At 33.4% G+C, this 19,016-nt stretch overlaps 1 protein-coding gene and 1 long non-coding RNA gene across 2 annotated transcripts; both read left to right on the top strand.

Annotated features, from left to right (window-relative positions):
- Positions 1-1,354: 1,354 nt before the first annotated feature.
- On the top strand, positions 1,355-17,198 carry LOC120203163. The gene is made up of 3 exons (XR_005523791.1): positions 1,355-1,367; positions 4,753-4,755; positions 16,982-17,198. It is a non-coding gene; the product is annotated as an uncharacterized LOC120203163 (long non-coding RNA).
- LOC120203162 (auxin-responsive protein SAUR50-like) lies at positions 16,621-16,953 on the top strand. Its single transcript, XM_039203507.1, has one exon. The coding sequence runs from the start codon at positions 16,636-16,638 to the stop codon at positions 16,948-16,950; it is 315 nt and encodes a 104-aa protein (XP_039059438.1). The 5' UTR covers positions 16,621-16,635; the 3' UTR covers positions 16,951-16,953.
- Positions 17,199-19,016: the final 1,818 nt, after the last annotated feature.

The raw sequence follows: 19,016 nt of genomic DNA, 5'->3' as shown, positions 1-19,016 counted from the left end.
TTGCATGCTGTAATGAGGGATTAGGAGAACAAACTCATCGAAATCAAGAGGTTCAAAGCGTGTACCTGTGCTAGCTATAGAAAGCTAGCCTGATGCACCTCCTAAGAAAAGTCATGGGGCTCATCGACACTTTCTTCTTCAATAAGCCTCTAATAATTCTCCAGCTGAATGATATTGTCATGGAAAAATTGATCAGTGTCTCCTGCTATCAGTAAATCCACTTCGAAAATACTCTGACATTCTTCAGATTCATCCATGTACTTGAGAGTTCATAAAACATTAATTGTGACACATTGTCGGCCACTCTTATAGTGAGTTCAACCTTTTCACAGTCAATAAGAATATGCCCAGTAGCTAGGAACGATCTCCCCAAAATAATTGGTGATGTGGCATCAACCTCACAATCTAATATAAGGAAGTCTACTGGAAACACAAATTTGTCCACCTTTACAATGACATCCTCGAATCGCCCCTCGGGACGAACATGGGAGTAGTCGGCTAGTTGCAAGATAACAGATGTGGGTCTTGCATTTTATATTCCAAGCTTCATGAGGATTGACTTAGGCATTAAATTCACAATTGAGCCAAGGTCACGTAGTGCCTTCATAACATAATTTTCTCCTATCGAACATGGAATGATAAACCTGCTTGGATCTTGTCCTTTTGGCGGCAACTTGCTTAAGGTAGAGCAGTATGCTTTTGCCGTGGCAATGGTCTCGTATTTCTCAACTTTTCTATTCTTGGTAACAATCTCTTCGAGCAATTTGCATATGTCGGCATTTGTTCTATAGCTTCAAGAAAATGAACATTGATGCGGAGTTGGTCCAGAATGTAGACAAACTTCTTGAATTGAATGTCATTATTATGCTTCTTCAATCTTTGTGGGAAATAAGTGGGGTCTGACTTTCTCTAATGAAGGGATAAAAACAACATTTGTCGTGGCATTTTTGTTTTTCCCCTCAGTTGCTTTACTAGATAAACCCTCATCCTTACCTTTTCCACTTGCATCACTTCAACACTTAATTCTCAGCTGGCACAATGATAGGGGTAAATCATTTGCCTTTCTTCCCCCAAACTTGTCTTGCACATTGATTCGGGTGTCACTTCATAGAGTGAGTACACTGTATTGCTCCTTACCATGAGATTTAGTGATTTCAGTGTCACTCGACAATGACCTAGTTGACATTCTTGTAATGTCGCGATAATTTGACCAACCTGACTCTCGAACGCCCTCAGAGATGAGCTGTGGTTTTGAAGTAAAGCTCATTGGATTTTTATGGAGGTCACGTGGTCTTGCAGCATGATCTTCGTGGTTGCAATAAAATCTTGCTTTGTGGCCTCCAAAGAACTTGTGTTGGATGAAGATGGTACTCCTTTGTTAGAATTATGCCATGGTATATTCGTTTGAAAACCTTGGGAGTCATTTAAATTCTGATGCCTAGCGGGTTGATTAGTATTTTTGGTTCCTTTATTTCCCCATAAGAAGTTTGGATGTTGACACCATCTTGGATTATAGGTGTTAGAATAGGGTTTATTGTTGCCTCGATTGTAGTTTCCTACATATTGATGGATTGTTGATTGGTCAGACACTCGCTCTCATGGTGCTTTCCATGGCATAATAAATATGCTGAATTGTTGCCTTCACTTTCTTCACCTCACTTGGTATTTGTTAATTCTTCAACATATTAGTGATAGCAATAAGTTGGGCGGACACAAAATCCTTAGTATCTAACTCGAATGCCCCATGTGATTTTCACCCAATTCCAAGCCTTGTATATGGAAATCGATAATCATTGTTGGCAATTTGTTATGATCTTAATAGAAATAAAAAATTATCGAGGGAAAATAGAGAAGATAAGAGAGAATTCAGAAAAAAACGTTCATTCAATACTTTCATAAAAATCCTCTTCTTAGTACATGGTTTTATTTCCCCAATTCCAAATCCCTAACTCTTTCTTTGATTTCCCCAATTCTCTTTCTCCGAGTCTTATCTCTTCTCCTCTGTGAATGAAACAATCCAATCCAGAAAGTTTTATACCTCTACAGGTGATTTATCGAGCAATGTCCCATTTGTCGAGGCATCTAGCATCATCCTTGTTGGCACATTTACTTTATTATAGAACATTACTACTTGATTCCAATCTTTAAAACCATGATTTGAACATTTGCAAAGACATCTTTTATACCGATCCAAGCATTCAAACATTGATTCATTATCAGCTTGACAAAAAAAGCAATGTCGTTCTCAGTTGGGTGCTAATGTTCGGGATTATAATGCAGCAAAAAACTTTTGCACAAATCAGTCCAAGACTCCATCGAACCAGTTGGAACACCACTCAACCAAGCCTTTGCTCGGTCATGCAAAGAATATGGAAATAGCTTTAACTTTAATACATCTTTGTACACTCCTTGTTGTCGGAAAGAATCGCACACATCCAAGAAGTTACGAATATGTTGCCTTACATCTTTATTTGACATGCCCCCAAATTGCCCTATGGAATTTAGCATATTGAACATGATATGTTTGAGCTCAAAATGGGTTACCTGAATCTCGGGTACCATAATTCCTGGATTTAAATCGTTTAATATAGGATTTAAGTGATCTCGAATGGCACGAGGTCTAGCTGCATTCCCAGTATTTGGAATAGTCTCGACATTCTGATTTTCCTCATAATCAATACCTTAATTTCTAATTTGATATATGTTTGCACGTTGAGCACGTCTTATTTGCCTAAACAACCTCTTAATCTCAGGTTCACTTGATTCTAATGGCTTTTCAAAGTGTTGTCTGGTCATACACCAAGAAAAACCTTTAAAAACAAGGAAAATAACAAGTAAAACTAAAAAAATAAAAAAGTAAAACAAAAATGCTATGAAAAAATAATTAACTTCCAATTGCCAATCCCCGGTAACGGTGCCAAAAAGTTATCCGTGAATTGTGACTACTAAGTATAGTCGAAATATGTACAAGTATACACAATCAAACAAGTAATACAGTGATGAGCGAGTATCGTCTCCACAGGGATTGGAGGAAATTTATAAGTTCAATCACAGCAATTATCTATTTTACCTAAGTATAGTTAGTGATGGTATGTACAAATGAAATGATGTGGCAAAATAAAATGGAAGTTGATGGGAATGGAATAATGGTGTAATGTAATGTGGCAGCAAATGGATATTTATGGCAAATGGATAAAAATGTCTTGGCAAAAGTAAATTGAGTGTAGTGAAATCAATTGAAAATGTAAAGGCAAAACGAAATGTAAACACAATATTTGATTAAAATGACTCTAGACTCCTCACACAACAAGCTATTATAGGAATGAATGACAGAAGTCACTTAGGAAACTTAAGTCTAATTTCTCAGGTTGGTCTTACTTCTATGCATTACTTTCCCGACAGAGTTTACTAAAGGTGCCCTATGTTATCTCTAGTTAAGAGACTTGACAGGTTGAAGATGCCTTGGCAATATCTTTCGGTGTTAGCAAATGCAGAATCCTATTGGTTCATATCAATAGATTATGTCACAACAATACCATTCAGCATTAACACTAGTATCTACCCTCTCGACCGAGCACTACTCCTTTTAGTCGATTAAAATCCTAGTATTATGTCTAAGGTTGGATTAGGCCTAGTTTCTAACTAGAACCCCTTGCTATGTGGATCAATCTTAGTTTCTCTCGAACAATAAGCATTCTCTCAAACACTAAGCATTCTCTTAAGGAATGACTACTCTCATAGCTCCTAACACTTAAGGCATTAAGTATCAAAGAAAACAAATAAAACATACAAAAAAAATCATCCATTAAAATAAAACTTAAGTATCTATAATGAACTCCCACCAATTAAGACTAGTTCATGGTTGGGTTCAAATATTCCAAGCAACACGGCATGAAATTAATTCATTTCATACAACCCAACTAAGATAAATGAAAGAAATAATAAAGGGATGAATGAAAAGCCTTCAACGTGACTGCTTGAGCTCCCCTCGGCCACCACGAACTGTCCTAGCTCGCTAGGTCCTCTTGGACGCCTAGATCGCCACTCCATTTAGCTTGTTAATGGAATAATGCCACAGCAAAAATAATTCATGAGAAAAATCAATGACATTTTCTTTTTAAATTAAGCTCAAAATGACGTGAAGAGGATTCTCTAAGTCTGGTGGCTTCCACTCCTATTTATAGTGGGGAATAAACCTAGGAATTTACGTTAAAATTCCTAAGATACCCGAGATAGTTTCCTTCACGTGAGGGGTGCAGCAGAGCTGCAGTGGTCCCCTCCTGGGCATGGTCCATTCTGAAGGCTTGCAGTTGCATATACGTACCGAAAGGATCGGTCAAACCAGGTGGCAGATGATCCCTCCTAGGTGTCTAGCATCTGAAGGCACGTGAAGACAGTGACAACTGGTTCTTGAAAATATCTTCTTTCTTCTTTTTAGCTTCCGAAATGTCATATAATTTGGCATTTACATTCTACTCAGCATTCCCAGCATGTCACAATAATTCTTCTCACTTATCCTTGCTTCCATATCCTGCACATCATCGGACAAAACACCTTACCCATAACGTAGCACCGTTCACAAAATAAAATGGCACGACAAAATATATTTCCATTACATGCAACTATATGCTCTAAATGCATCTATATGATTTATATGAGCTCTTAGACAGAATAACTTAAGTGAAAATGCCCTAAATATGACATTTTACGGAGTTATCAAGCCCCATCACACAACTCAATAAATTTTCAAAGATTGTCAGATAGAGGATTAATAGTCTATCAGGAAGTTGTATTCAATCCTGGCATGTTTTGATAAGATCAGAAAAGATGCCTTTGAAATCTTAAAGCAACTCTATCAACTCTCGTATCATTTCATGTGACAAAGTAATGTTGATATCTATCTGTCTTCTTTATTCATTCATCATAGATTCAGAATCATGACTTATTCTTTATAAGATAAGATATGTTTATCTTACTTTCCCATCAGCCTTAATAATTTGTTAGAAATGTCACATTCTACCTCATTTTTACACTCATAGATTTCTACTAAACACAAGTCGCTCAAAATTTATTTCATGATTGCAATTTAGAGACATTCATGCTATTAATGATTAAGACACCTGCAAAGAAAATTTGGAACAAATCTATACATTTAAAAGAGTAATGGACATTTGTATGGAATGAATGAAAGAATAAAAAATGTCAAAAAAAAATATGTAAAGAATGATAAAGAATATGAAAATGTATAAAATGATTTCACTTGATAAATGAAAGAAAACATCTTCAATTGTAGAAAAAAAAGTAGAATTAACATAGAAGCCCTCACAAAAGATTCCTTAATGCTTGTGGGCAAAAGCATAAGGGTTAATTCCAAGTATTACTGTAAATTTTATCTAAAAACTATAAGAATGTCCTCTATAGTCCAATTGTCCAGTTCCTCTTTAGGGAAACAGATCATATTTCAGTGCAAATTTTCCAACCTCACCATCTTCAGGCATCATGGTGATATGCAACTCTTGTTCCTTCATTTTCTTTTCTTCTTCAGTTACTTCCACCAACTGTGGTTCAACATTGACCTTTCCAAACTGAAAAGTATGTTTCGGATGTTTCAAAAAGTAAATTTTTCCTTGTTGGAGATTAGGCCCAAATTTGGATCCAAAATGATTTTCTTTGAGGATAACAATCTTGGTTAGGATTTGACATCTATTGCTGCAGCGATTAGTGGAGTATTTGTCATACTTTTGAAATTTCTAATGCCCCACTTACCATCAGAAAAATCTAATATAGGCGTTTGAGATATTTTGAGGCTTGTATCTGACCAATTCATTATCAATCCTATGGGCTAGTCTCGAATTACATCCATTGAAACCATATTTCTTGGATTTCCCTTCTCCTTCTCTTGCGCATGTAACCTTAACAGGATTTGACTGCGTTAGTTTTTTTTTGGGAAAGAGATTTTTGGGCACCGACTTTTAGCCTTTTATATTCCTACCTTGCAGCTCTGAATTTATTGCTCAAGAGGATCTTTACATTTTTCTTCAAGGTTACTAGAAACCTTAGTTGAACATCATGAGGTTTCAATCTGGTTTATCCAAGGAACCTCCTTATATGACCATTTCTCATTAGGAGGCCACTGTGGTTGACATAACATGGTGCAATCGGCCCGACTTTGAGCATTTCATAATGCAATTTTTATATAAATAGTGGAAAAGAGGGACTGGACACTCTACGATATCCTTTTATTATCCTCTAACTCTCTAATAGAAGACTAGTTTGTGTTGTCTTGGGAGGGAGTTTGATTGATTTAACTTGATGGTCGCGAGGGATTAAAGCACTGAATCATAAGAGTTTGAATTTTCTTAGCTTTCTTGATCTTCATTTTGGCTTCTTCTATGCCCTTCTTCTTTGAGTGAGGTCTATCTCTCATGAGAAAACCTTCATATTTCACTATTTTTTTCATTCATTATCAATTCAGAGATGCATTTTGGTGCCACGTATAATTTCTAGAGCTGACTCAAGTTACATTTCTCTTTAGGAGGGTATTGATCATCTATCGCTATCATTTTGACACCACCACTATCATTCAGAATCTTATTCACATTCTTTACAGCATGATCCTCTAGTGGTTTCTCTCCATGAATCAAAAAATCATCATATGCATAAATTTAGACATATGTTTTCTTGAATCGTCTCGAAATTTCCTTGCTTGATCAGTCATTTCTTATTAACTTTTGATAAGTTGTTCTTAGAGTTTCTCAATTTTACAAACAAGTGCTAAAATCTCATTCATGGCTCATATCCTTCTCTAAGAATATCGAGGTGGCTCAATTAGCTTCTAGAATTTTTTTCATGAAATTATCCATAATTTAATCTCATATTTTCGTGATTTAAATGTGTAAAAAATTAGAAACAGAAAAAATATGAATGTAATGTAAAAAATGCAAACGTAAGATGCAAATGTACGAATGCAAAATGAAAAATGCAAATGCAACGAAGGTGTTGATTCCAAAGTAATTGTCATAAAACAACTTCTAAAGAACACATAATGTCCTAATACACCGAGGCAAATGAAAACTACAAATAATGTCATATTGCTCGATTTCATAATTTTTTTGATCGAATGTGTAAGGAAACATCATTCTTCTATCTATGGCTTGATGCATAACTCCAACATTTCGACTTCTTTTCCCCAAAAATGTACTTGTTGAGCAATCATATGTGACTAGCATCATCCACTGTCTCATGTTAGTTTTCTTTGTTGTTTAACGACTTCAAATACATTACTTCTTTTTAGCTAGTTGTATCAACAACTTGATCAATTGCATCGTTTGATCATTATGTATTCCAGCTTGATGTACCTCTTTCAGTTACTTTCTAGAGTATCTTTTTGGACCAATGGTGTGCTTTCACAGTTTTACTCTACCTCTTCGAGTGACATTGTCATATTGAAAGCCTTCTAACTCAAAAATCAATACCTTATATGACATGACATGTATGAAACATGTTTTAATCCTAAGGTAATTATCTAGAACAATTTTCAAACAACACATAATGTCTCAATACGTCAAAGTAGATAAATTAATTTTATCCACCCCTTCTTGTGGCATTGTCATTTTGAAAGCCTTCTCATTTTGATAAATAACTTAGATAGTAATACCATGTTTATACACAAACAAAGCAAGAAAATATTCAAATCAAGAGAAAAAGGGGTTAGTAAAGCTAAAATGATAATCAAATGAAAGAAATATGTGTTAGTGAACTCTAAAATGATTAAATTCAATTGGTAAATGAACCACCAGTGAATAAAGCACAAAGAGGAAATTAAAATCCTAACTGCATGTATTCTAGTTCCCTTAGGGTATCAACATGGCTCTAGAGAGGTGAGCTTACTAAATTCTCTATATGAAGCTTGGTTCTAACAAGGGATCCCAAATTGTCCTTATAACCTGCTAAGGTAAGTAAGGACTTTGATCCTGGCCCATTATAGGCATTTCGGGTCGAATTTAGTCCAGGGGATCATATCAATAGATGACTATTAAGGAAAATAGTATCCTAACAAATATAAAGAATGTTTTCCAAAGGTAGTCTATCAGACCTACACAAGGAAAAACAATATTCCTTGGTGGTGTGACATTTCCCACTACTTAGGCGAAATGGGACGAAGCTCAGGTGTAAAGTTATGATATGCAACAATCATATTTATACTCAAATAAGTAAAAGCATTGACCAGAAAGAAAATCTTTTTCGGCTTTCTTTAAAAGCATAGTGAATCGTGATTTAAATAAACTCGAACTCAAAAATTAAAACTCTTAAAATATAGGGAAATCGATTCGTGGCTTGACTCTCTTTTTGTTTTAGACAACAAAAGCCCCCAGTGGAGTCGCCAAGTTGTAGTAACCGTTTTCGGTGGGAAGATCGATCTGACTTTTTAAAAAAATGGTTTTTATGAAAAGATTGGAGTCACAACCAATCATTTTTAAGGTGCGATTGGAACACCTAAAATCATGTAATTTTGAATAAAACATTTTATTTTATCAAAAATATCAAGTCTTAATCTGTGAAATCAGAAATCGAGTTCAGGAGTCAATTACGCGTGGGGAAGGATTAGCACCCAAAATTGGTACCTAGTCGATTACCCTATATTTTAAAATTGGAAATTTTAAGTTTCAAATTTTATTTAATTTAAAATCCACTATGTATGTATATTTTAAAATTATGTCGATTTACTAAGACTAATAACGACCACCCCTAAGCAAAAGCGAAAGCTTCGTTATCAATCACTATAAATGGACATTGCCTTAATAATTTAGAAGTCATGATGTGGGGTTTTAAAAAGGATGTTGATTTATTTCGATAATCAATAACAATCACTACGGGGCAAAAGTGGGAGATACACTACTAACCCCTAATAAATGAACATTACCTTATTTAACAATCAAAATGCAGTCAACCAATCGGTTATGGAACCTAATTATACTAAAAGGATTCCCTCTAACTTAAAGTGTTAAATTATGAAATTTAAAGAACCTAAGGATTAAACCTAAAAATGTAGGCTCTAATATTAACTTAAATCATTTTTAATGAATTATTGAGTTGAATAGTTAAAATGGAACCACGAGCATAAGCGAGGACCAAGTTAAAAATTCTCCTAAATTAAAGGACTAAATTTGAAATTAAACCTAAAAAAGAGGCTCTAAGCATTACCCTATTAACTTTTAATCAATTATGCAATTTGAATAATTAAAGTGGAACCTCGAGCAAAAATGGGGACCAAATTAAGAATTCTCCTAATTCAAGGACTAAATGTGAAATTATACCTAAGATGGAGGCTCTAATATTAATCCTAATTAATTTTAATCAATTATGTGATTCGAACAATTAAATTGGAACCTCGAGAAAAAGCGATGACCCAATTAGAAATTCTCCTAATTTAAGGACTAAATGTGAAATTAGGCCTAAGATGGATGATCTAATATTAATCTTAATTAATTTTAATAAATTATGCAATTCGAATAATTAAAGTGGAACCTCGAACAAAAGCGAGGACCAAATTAAGAATTCAACTAATTTAAGGACTAAATTCAAAATTAGGCCTAAAATAGTGGCTCTAATATTAATAGTAATTAATTTTAATCAATTATGAAATTATTCATCTAAATTAAAAGCTCTATGGACTAAATTGAAAGGAATCTAAATTTAAAGAGTAAATTAAAGATATGTTAACATAAACTAGGACCAAAATGTTAAAGTTCTAACTCTAAGGGTTCATTTTACAATTCTAAATAAACTATCAAGGGTTGAATTAAATAAAATTAAAATTGGCAAGCAAGAATTAAACACAAAATGGCTAAATTAAAATAATTATAAAACATATGGTCAAAATCAATAAGCAAACCAAGTGACTAAATTAAAATAAAAAAGAACATAAAGTCCAAATAACAAAGATTTAAAGTTGGAAATTAAAGGACTAAAATATAAACAATGATAATTTAAGGCAAAAATTTAAAATATGGAAATTTAAATGGCAAAAATTTTAATAACAAAAATTAGAGTAATCGAATAAAATTTGAGTTATTGATTGATATTTTTAATCGTTACACGGAACATGAATAAATCGAATCATACCCCAAGGCATGTCATCGCGAGGTCGTAGAATGATTCGGATATATTGTATAAGTTAGATGTTAGAAAATTAGCGGGTTAGCTGTTAAAAATTAGAATTTTACCCGGACCATGAATAACGCGAATCACACCCCATGGTGGGTCATCGCGAGGTCGTATTAACGTTTAATATTCATATTTAACATTTAGGACCAAAATGTAATAAAAATAAAAAAAACAATAGACAATCATAATTAATCAGTAACTAAAATACATACATTACAATTATCATATCCAAATCATAATAAAAATAAAGAAGCATAACCTAAACAGTGGCTAAAATGAATAAATGTAAAAATCAATGATTGGTTTCAAATAAATATCATGGCAGTATAGTGACTAGATTGAAACAAAATGAAACATAATGTCAAATTTAGAAGAAAAAATAGCAAAATGAAACATAATGTCAAAATTAGAAGAAAAAATAGCAAAATGAGGCATCCTAGTGACTAAACTGCAAATACATGGTTAACCTAAAGGGACTTAAGGTGATTAACCCATAAATCAGTGGTCAGAAAGCAAAACACGCTGAAAGAGGGAAGAGCTATGCATGACTAACCTAAAAAATGATATAAAATCCATTTGTTTCCACTTCAAGTAAATAATTCTAAACCCTAAACACTCAGCCTCTTTTTTTATTTTACTTTCTTTCCTTCTCTTCTTCCCCAAACCATACCAAATGACGACACCTAGTTTCCATGGGCAACGACGACCAAAACATGGCGACCCTACACCCCCAACAACGACCGACATGAACGAGGAGTCGAAAAGGCCACAAAGGTGAGCCAAACAATCGCCACCCTAGCCTCTTCTCCACTCTTTCTCTCTTGGTCGAAAAGGCCGACCTTTTAAACCACCGTTATAGATGGCAACTCACCCCCACGACCACCACTGATGATGGCCAAAAAAAGAACAAGCTAACCTAAAAGAGAAACTTAAACAGCCCCTTTTCTTTTTACTCTAAATCGAGACAAACCCACACAGAGCCTCGCCCCCAAAAGCAATAAAGGTCACCGATTCCGACACTCCCAACACCGACCATCCTGGCGAGGGTTCTCCCTTACCCAAGGTAATCGACCGCCTCTTTATACCCTCTCAAATTTTTCTTTACATATTCATGTATATAAAAAAGGGGAAGAAAGGGCCTAACAAAATTTCAAAATACCTTTCAAGATTTGATTTTTGGATCCCGGTTGTGTTTGTTGGAAGTGTTTTTTTATTTTCTTTTTTGTTGTTTTTGAACAGTAGCCGAAAAAAATAGGGGGAGTCGACCCTTACAATGCTTTTTTGGGGGTGTTCTTATACCCCTGTTGTTACAAGACCAAAAAGTAAAAAGCATGCCTTTTTTTTCTTTACACATGTTTTCATATATCTTGCTTTGTTTGCATGTCTCCTTGCTGATGAGGACTGCTGGAGGGCCACTATGGAGGCCACGGTTGAAGCTGACGAGGAAGGGGGCTACTGGTGTGTGTGGCAACTGTTAGAGCAGAAGATCAGCTTGTGCAGGACTTGGAGACTGATGTCGCGAGATGCTAGCGTGGAATGGGGCTAACGGGTTGCTGTAATATGGGGTCATAGCTGGATTTGTTGGGTTTATTAAATTGTTGGGCTAATGTAATGTTTTTGAGTGGGTAATGGTTTAGGATGATGGGTTAATTGAGATGGGTATTTGAATATAGATGGTTTAGAATTTAATTTGGGTTGTACTTGAACAATGGATTGATTTTAATTTTGGACTAATGATTTTGGGAATTTAGGTTTTAATAATTTGGGCTTTTAAATTCCCAAAATAAACACATGGCTACCTAAACCCAAATATAACCAATCAAGCAAATATCCATCATTTATGGCTAAAATTTTCCGAAGCTCCCATCAATCGAATGTAGAAATTCCATGAACTAATTTCTAATTTCACCGTCAGTGCCTCTTGAATAATTCAACACCACACTTGAACATCTTCAAATTAATCTTCGATCCCCTTCAATTCGATTCAAATTTTCCAGACAAAATTAGGGTATTACATCATGCAACAATTGGAAGGTACAACTTGTTATCCCTGGAAATTTAAAATCTCTGTTTAAAATTTTATTCTCCCAGAAAATCAAGAGACAAGCGAAACCCATCTGGGACTTTTGAGTTTTTTCGGTCTTATATGGACCATTTGGCTTTGCCAATAATTAGCTGATTCTATTCTTATATGTAATGGGGTAAGAGGAGGTACGATAGTAGGTTGCCCCAATGCCTGGTTGAGAGCAGTTTCCATGAGAGACCTCCAGCAGTCAGAATTATGAATTACCCACTGTGGGACTCGATCCCACGACCACAATGTTAAGAGCCTTGCGCTCTACCAACTGAGCTGACGGGCAATTTGTACTTTTTACCGTAAGTGATTTAGTGGTAAGAAAATTATTATTATTTCAAAATTAGAAATATCATAGACACAAGCGTTTAATATAAAAAGGTTAAGAGTTATCTTTGATCAGATATTATTTTATATTTATCTTAAATTAATAAAAAAAATTAAATAATCTAACCCATGGAACATTATGACCATTCAACATTGCATAGTCGGGAAATCCTGATTACTGCCGATGTCATCGTGTATATAGTGTATCGTAAAAGAAAGATATGCTGGATCCGAAGCAATCGCAATTTGGAGGAGCATAACAAGTAAATTGTTTGCATGAACCCACTTTCTAAATATACGGATATTTTGCAAATAAATGGTCACCCTCAAACCGTTTGCTTGTCTCCTAAGTTAATTATACCAATCACTTTGTTAATGTTACAAAGTCTTGGACCAGCAAGTATATTAGGGATATTGTAATAAAACTTGGTGGCACGTCAGGTACAATTGTCCTCACTCGATTTTCTTATCTCTCATGCTTTCATCATTGGGTTTTTATTTTTTTCTAATTTAAACAGTCCATTTTAAATATTATTTTTAATCATTTTATTATTTAAATATTATTTTTAATTGTTTTATCTCTTTCTCTCACTATCTATTTTAATCAATTCAGAATTTGGTCACCGTTCTTCTCGATCAGTCAACAACAACGAACGTTCAATGAATCCTAAAATTTTCTACCAAGCTCGTTTTGTCATCCTGGATGCAAATATGATGTTTGTTTAATCATAGAACAACTCAAGCTCCATGAATACTATACAATTTCATGATTTGATTTTTTATTCTCTTGACATTCTCATTCATCCTTGGATAAATCCCAAATAAAAATATGTCTCTCTGCTCTAATAAAAGTCTCATCCTTGTTGAGATATTCAAACGAAGATTTAGATCGTCAGAGTTGTTGATTAGATAAATATGTTATAACAAAGTTTTAATTTTTTATTTTTTTTATTAAGCTAAAGGTGATTACAAAATTGTATTTGTTCTAAATACTCTCAACCATTTGATAATGGACGCTCAATCACCCTTTCAGTCGTTGGTGCTTAAACCTATGACCTATAGGAATAACAACAATTCTTTTAACCATCGAGGTAAGTTAATTCGTATAACAAAACTTTATTAATCAAATAAATATGCACTTATAAATTAATTTGAACTCTAATTTTACCTCTCAAATATTGAATATACATCCATATATATATTTCACATTATATTATATACATATAAGGGATTTTCAAATTAATCTAAATGAAAAAAAAACTTGAAGAAAATAAACTTGAAGAAAATTTAAGTTCAGGTTCAAATGTCATATTCGAATTTGGGTCAAGGAAATTAGAATATAATGATCTAAAAATTTTAGGGTTTAATGTATATCGACGTGGTGGTTGAAATTTAGGTTGGTATTTATATGCCTTCAAATTTAATTTAAAAAAAACATATCACCCTATGTCGGAACAAATTTTAGCGAAGAAAGAATTAAGATTAAGACGAAATCAAATGTAAGATAAAAAAATTTAGACTTGACCCGACTTAAAATAAGTTATTATACTATCCATTTATGTATCATCTCTCTCTGATATGTTCGTTTAAATGCCATTGAACGGATGTTCAATGTCGGTAATTTGTAACTTCTACTTAAACTATAGGGTAAAGAACACAAATAGTCCCTCGACTATATGATGATGCTTTGTTGAGTTTCTCAACTATTAAAAGTTATAAAATGGTCTTTCAACTATAAAGTGTTGATTTGTTGAGTCCCCGACTATTAAAAGTTATAAAATGATCACTTAACTATTTAGTATGTTCCAAACTCATCCTTTTCCGTTTAAAAATTGACAACAATCTAAGTTGGATGTTAACATGTTAACCGAGATATGATAGTTTTTTTAGATTCATGGATCAAATTTTAACGAAAAATGACAAGTTTGGAACATCCTAAATAGTCGGATAACCATTTTATAACTTTTAATAGTCAGGAGAGTCAACAAAGCAACACCCTATAGTCGAATTACCATTAAGGAACTCAATAAAGCATCACCTTATAATCGGGGACCACTTGTATACTTTACCCTAAAATTTAAATAATTTCAAAAAATCATTCAAAAAAAATCAGATTAAATAAAGATTCTTAATTTTCGAACAAGTCATATCTATTTTGTTTCATCCCTTCCTTACTTTTAAACATTACAACAAAGGTGCATATAACATTAATCACGGACGGTCAATGTACTAATATATATATATATATATATATTAGGATTTCATATTATCTCATATTTTATAGATTTGAATCGTAAAAAAGATTCTTAATTTTCGAACAAGTCATATCTATTTTGTTTCATCCCTTCCTTACTTTTAAACATTACAACAAAGGTGCATATAACATTAATCACGGACGGTCAATGTACTAATATATATATATATATATATATTAGGATTGTTCATATTATCTCATATTTTATAGATTTGAATCGTAAAATCTCTTTATTTTATCAATAAATATATGTAATGAATGTGATTGAAGAGTTGGGTAGGGCATTGGCCAAACCGTACGTACGTGACCGTAACAAAGCGTTGAGAAGAGCGTGTTTAAATTTGGTAGAAATTAATGAAGACCGGCTATGGCTCTCTCTGGACCTTAGAACATGGGGATTGCCCTAGATGTATCCAGAAGTGAGCCAAGTGGTCCCCCGCCATCATTTATTTTTCAAATTTATTTCTAATTCTGACTATATATCTTCACCAAAGTCAAAATATTCACATACCATAACTCTTCATGAAGAGAGAAAAAAAATAGTTGATGAATATAATAAAATCAATCAGTCACATGTGGAGCTATAGTGAAGTAACCACGTGTTATTCTCCACACAGCTATCCAGTTGCATAATTTTTGTTATACAGGATTTCATCAATTATTGTAGAAAGTTGAATTATTGTATTTAAATTTTAATGTCTCATGCGAACTTGAGTAATCTCGATAGTAAATGAATTATTATTATTTATTGAGTTCTCAGGTTTGAGCATCAGTAATATCAGTGATACGAGTATTTAATATCAAAAAGTTAAGAATTATCTTTGAACAGAGACTATATTGTACTTACTTCAAATTAATAAAAAATTAAAAATGTAAACAAATTGGATGAATTATTAACATGTGTTAAAATTCAAATTAGATTTGATTATAGTGTTATATTAAATTTGGAGGACTAATTATTCAAAACTATAAGTTCTAACAATTTTTATGATATCTCTTCAAAATTCTGGTAAGGTGTTTATATACCAGTAGGGTACGGCAGGTAGGTGGGCTGAATATGTGCCACCCAATTAATTAATGTCTACAAATTAGCTCCAAACATTTATTGCCAAAATTAAACACAAGAAGAAAAAATCCATGGTTAATTTACAATGGAGAGTACTCCATATGGGGGGAAAGTCCTAAAATTTTAGAAGTTGATGCAAAATATATAGAGGGATCTTGCACCAGAGACAAAATCCCTACAATTAAGGCTTCTGAACTAAATCGACAGAGGCATCAAAAACCTGCAAATAGAAATAACACTAATAGAAACACACACACATATATATATACAACTATAACAAGCACGTACATGCATGTGAATCGCTGGAACGTCATCTGTCAATGGATTCTCAGAACCCGAAGCCCTAAATTTTCAAGAAGGGAATGCCAATTGCTTTCATAAACACTACCCTTCAGGTCTCAAGTCATATATTAGGATTGATTGTGATAATATCTGTTGTTGGACAAATATACAAACATGATACTAATATAAAAACGCGTTTAAGTAATTTAAATCTGAGAAAAGGGAGGGGTCATGATGTCCTTAGAGAGGGCAACAAGGGGGTTTCGTCCAGGCATGTCCTATAGTATAAGCTCTCTCACAAACCCCAAAAACACCCATGGTCTGTTTTTTGTCCCCACAGCCTCACATGCCTTTGTTTTCTCTCTTTCAAGAACCCATCAGCCTCACACAATATATACCCCCTCACCCTTCATTCGTCTCTAAACCATTCTCTCTTTCTTCATTTTCTCCTCCAGGAAAACCAAAATGGCTATCAGGAAACCAAACAAATTGGCACAAACAGCAGTGATAAAGCAAATCCTGAAAAGATGCTCCAGCTTGGGAAAGAAACAAAGCTACGATGAACAAGGACTCCCCCTGGATGTCCCTAGAGGGCACTTCGTCGTATATGTTGGGGAAAACAGAAGCAGATACATTGTACCCATCTCTTTCTTGACCCGACCCGCGTTCCAGACCTTGCTTCATCAAGCTGAAGAAGAGTTTGGTTTCGCTCAAGACATGGGCCTCACCATTCCTTGTGAAGAAGTTGTTTTCCAGTCCCTAACATCATTGCTCAGATGAAAATAACTCTGCTTAATCCTTGTTTTTGGAGAAGGTGAAGCTGCTTCATTGCTTCTCTTTGATTTTTTTCCCCTCTGACCCGACAAATATTATTTAGTTTATGTCTGGGTTTTAGATTTGTAAATCTGAGAACAGTTTGCAAAATTTTCCTCACCGAGGTGTGGGTTGTAAATCAACTACCGATGTACCCTGTGAGAGAACTAATGTCAAGAATTTTGGGGCTGCCTATCGGCTCTCCTTTTTTTTTCCTTTTGCTCTGCATAATCTGTCTCTTGCCCGCTCAAGCTCCAGTCGCAGGTTAAGCACACGCACCCCGGTTTTTCTGGTTTTTTGTCTCATTGCCTGTTTCTGGTTAACTCAACTGTTCAAGCCGTTAGATGCGATATCTAGCAGACAACTCATTGGAACCACGGAATGTTTTGGTAAAACTCATCAAACAAAATAAAAAATTGGGTAAACTACACCAAATGTTTTGGTATGTTTTAATTTCACCACTGATGTTTTAAAAGTTATAAATTGGTCACTAACATTATCGTTTGTTACAAATTAGTCACTCACCGTTAATATGCACCGAGTGAAATTTTTTTCTTCACAAACAAGATTTTAATATTAACAGTATTTATTTAAAAAAAAGTTTGGGGAAGAAAAAAGTTAATTTTATTAAAAACCGTTAATTTTTTTTGTTTTTATAATTAATTTTAATTTTTTGATTTCCTTTTTAACAAATATATCATTATTTATAAGAATTAAAAATAAATATATTTTAATTTATTAAAACTAGGATCAAATTGAAAGAATATATAAATAACATAGACTATTTGTGTAATTATACCATCCAAGTAAGCTTATTAACTGATGTTAACAGGCCACGTGTGTTTTCCGTCACGCCTGTTAACGGCGAGTGCCCAATTTGTAACAGCGATAATGTTAGTGACCGATTTGTAACTTTTGAAACATCAGTGGTAAAAATGAATATATACCCAAACATTAGTGACCATTGGAATAGTTTACCCTAAAAAATAAATTTAAAGGAAAGAAAGAAGTTGAAAACAAAATAAATATATCTTTTTTGAAATCAACATATAATATAATTTTTAGACCGGAATCTAAATAACATAATTATAATACTTCCTATATTTTCCTCCATTTTTTCACCTTTCAGACCATCATTCAGTTACTATATTTAATATCTTTTCCGTATAAACTCAAAAATGTTCGGACCACATTGATGGATTAACATCCACGTAGGATTGCCATGTGATGAGGGCCCACAAAGAAGAAATCACGTACTACAGGTTAGGGAAGATTATCATCACCGGCTACAGTCAAGTCAAGTATTGATCCCAACAATTGAACGGCTTAGATTGCACACCAACTTACTCTAATTTCCACTCTCTCGTCAATGTAATGGGTTGTTTGGGAAAAAAAACTTATAGCTGGTAGTTAGTATTGGTATGACCAACTAATCTGATTAATTGATTTGAGAAATTATTTATACACAAGTGTATGGTAAAATATAACTGATAGTTGATATAAGTAAAATGATAAATAAAGATATGATACATTTAATTGTTAAGTACGTATATGTTTTATAATACTTTAGTCTTTATTGAGGCGAAACTATTTGAGTAAAATGTTTTTTACAAAGAATTAAAAATTATTTAAGAAAATTGGTGAATATTTTTGAAAACTTTGAATATATTTTTAAAATTTAATATTTGCAAATATTAATTTTGTGAGATTGATACATACTATTAACCTTGTATAAAATATCATTACATTTATTTTTTACTTTCATGTTTTGATATATTTTCTTAACTGAAATATATTTGAGAATCTACAAATAAAAAATAGAATAATAAAATAAAAGTTCACTAATTCATCATTAGATGTTGCATAAAATTCATTGTACACAAGTTTATTGAAAATGAATTTAGATTACATAAATATTTGAGAAAGAGATACATATCCAAACAAGTACAAACAAATAGGAATATTTCAGAAATATGGTATGGATTAGGATGGAAATAATGAGGTTTTATAGAAAGGATGTAATTACGAAAATA

The sequence above is a fragment of the Hibiscus syriacus genome, unplaced genomic scaffold (assembly GCF_006381635.1).
Source record: "Hibiscus syriacus cultivar Baekdansim isolate YM2019G1 unplaced genomic scaffold, ASM638163v2 tig00009098_pilon, whole genome shotgun sequence".
Classification (NCBI taxonomy): Eukaryota; Viridiplantae; Streptophyta; class Magnoliopsida; order Malvales; family Malvaceae; genus Hibiscus; species Hibiscus syriacus.
This window is presented reverse-complemented; position numbering and strand designations above follow the sequence as displayed.

Coding starts and splice junctions, on each gene's coding strand:
- LOC120203162 (XM_039203507.1), top strand. CDS start 16,636: ATGGCTATCAGGAAACCAAACAAATTGGCACAAACAGCAGTGATAAAG.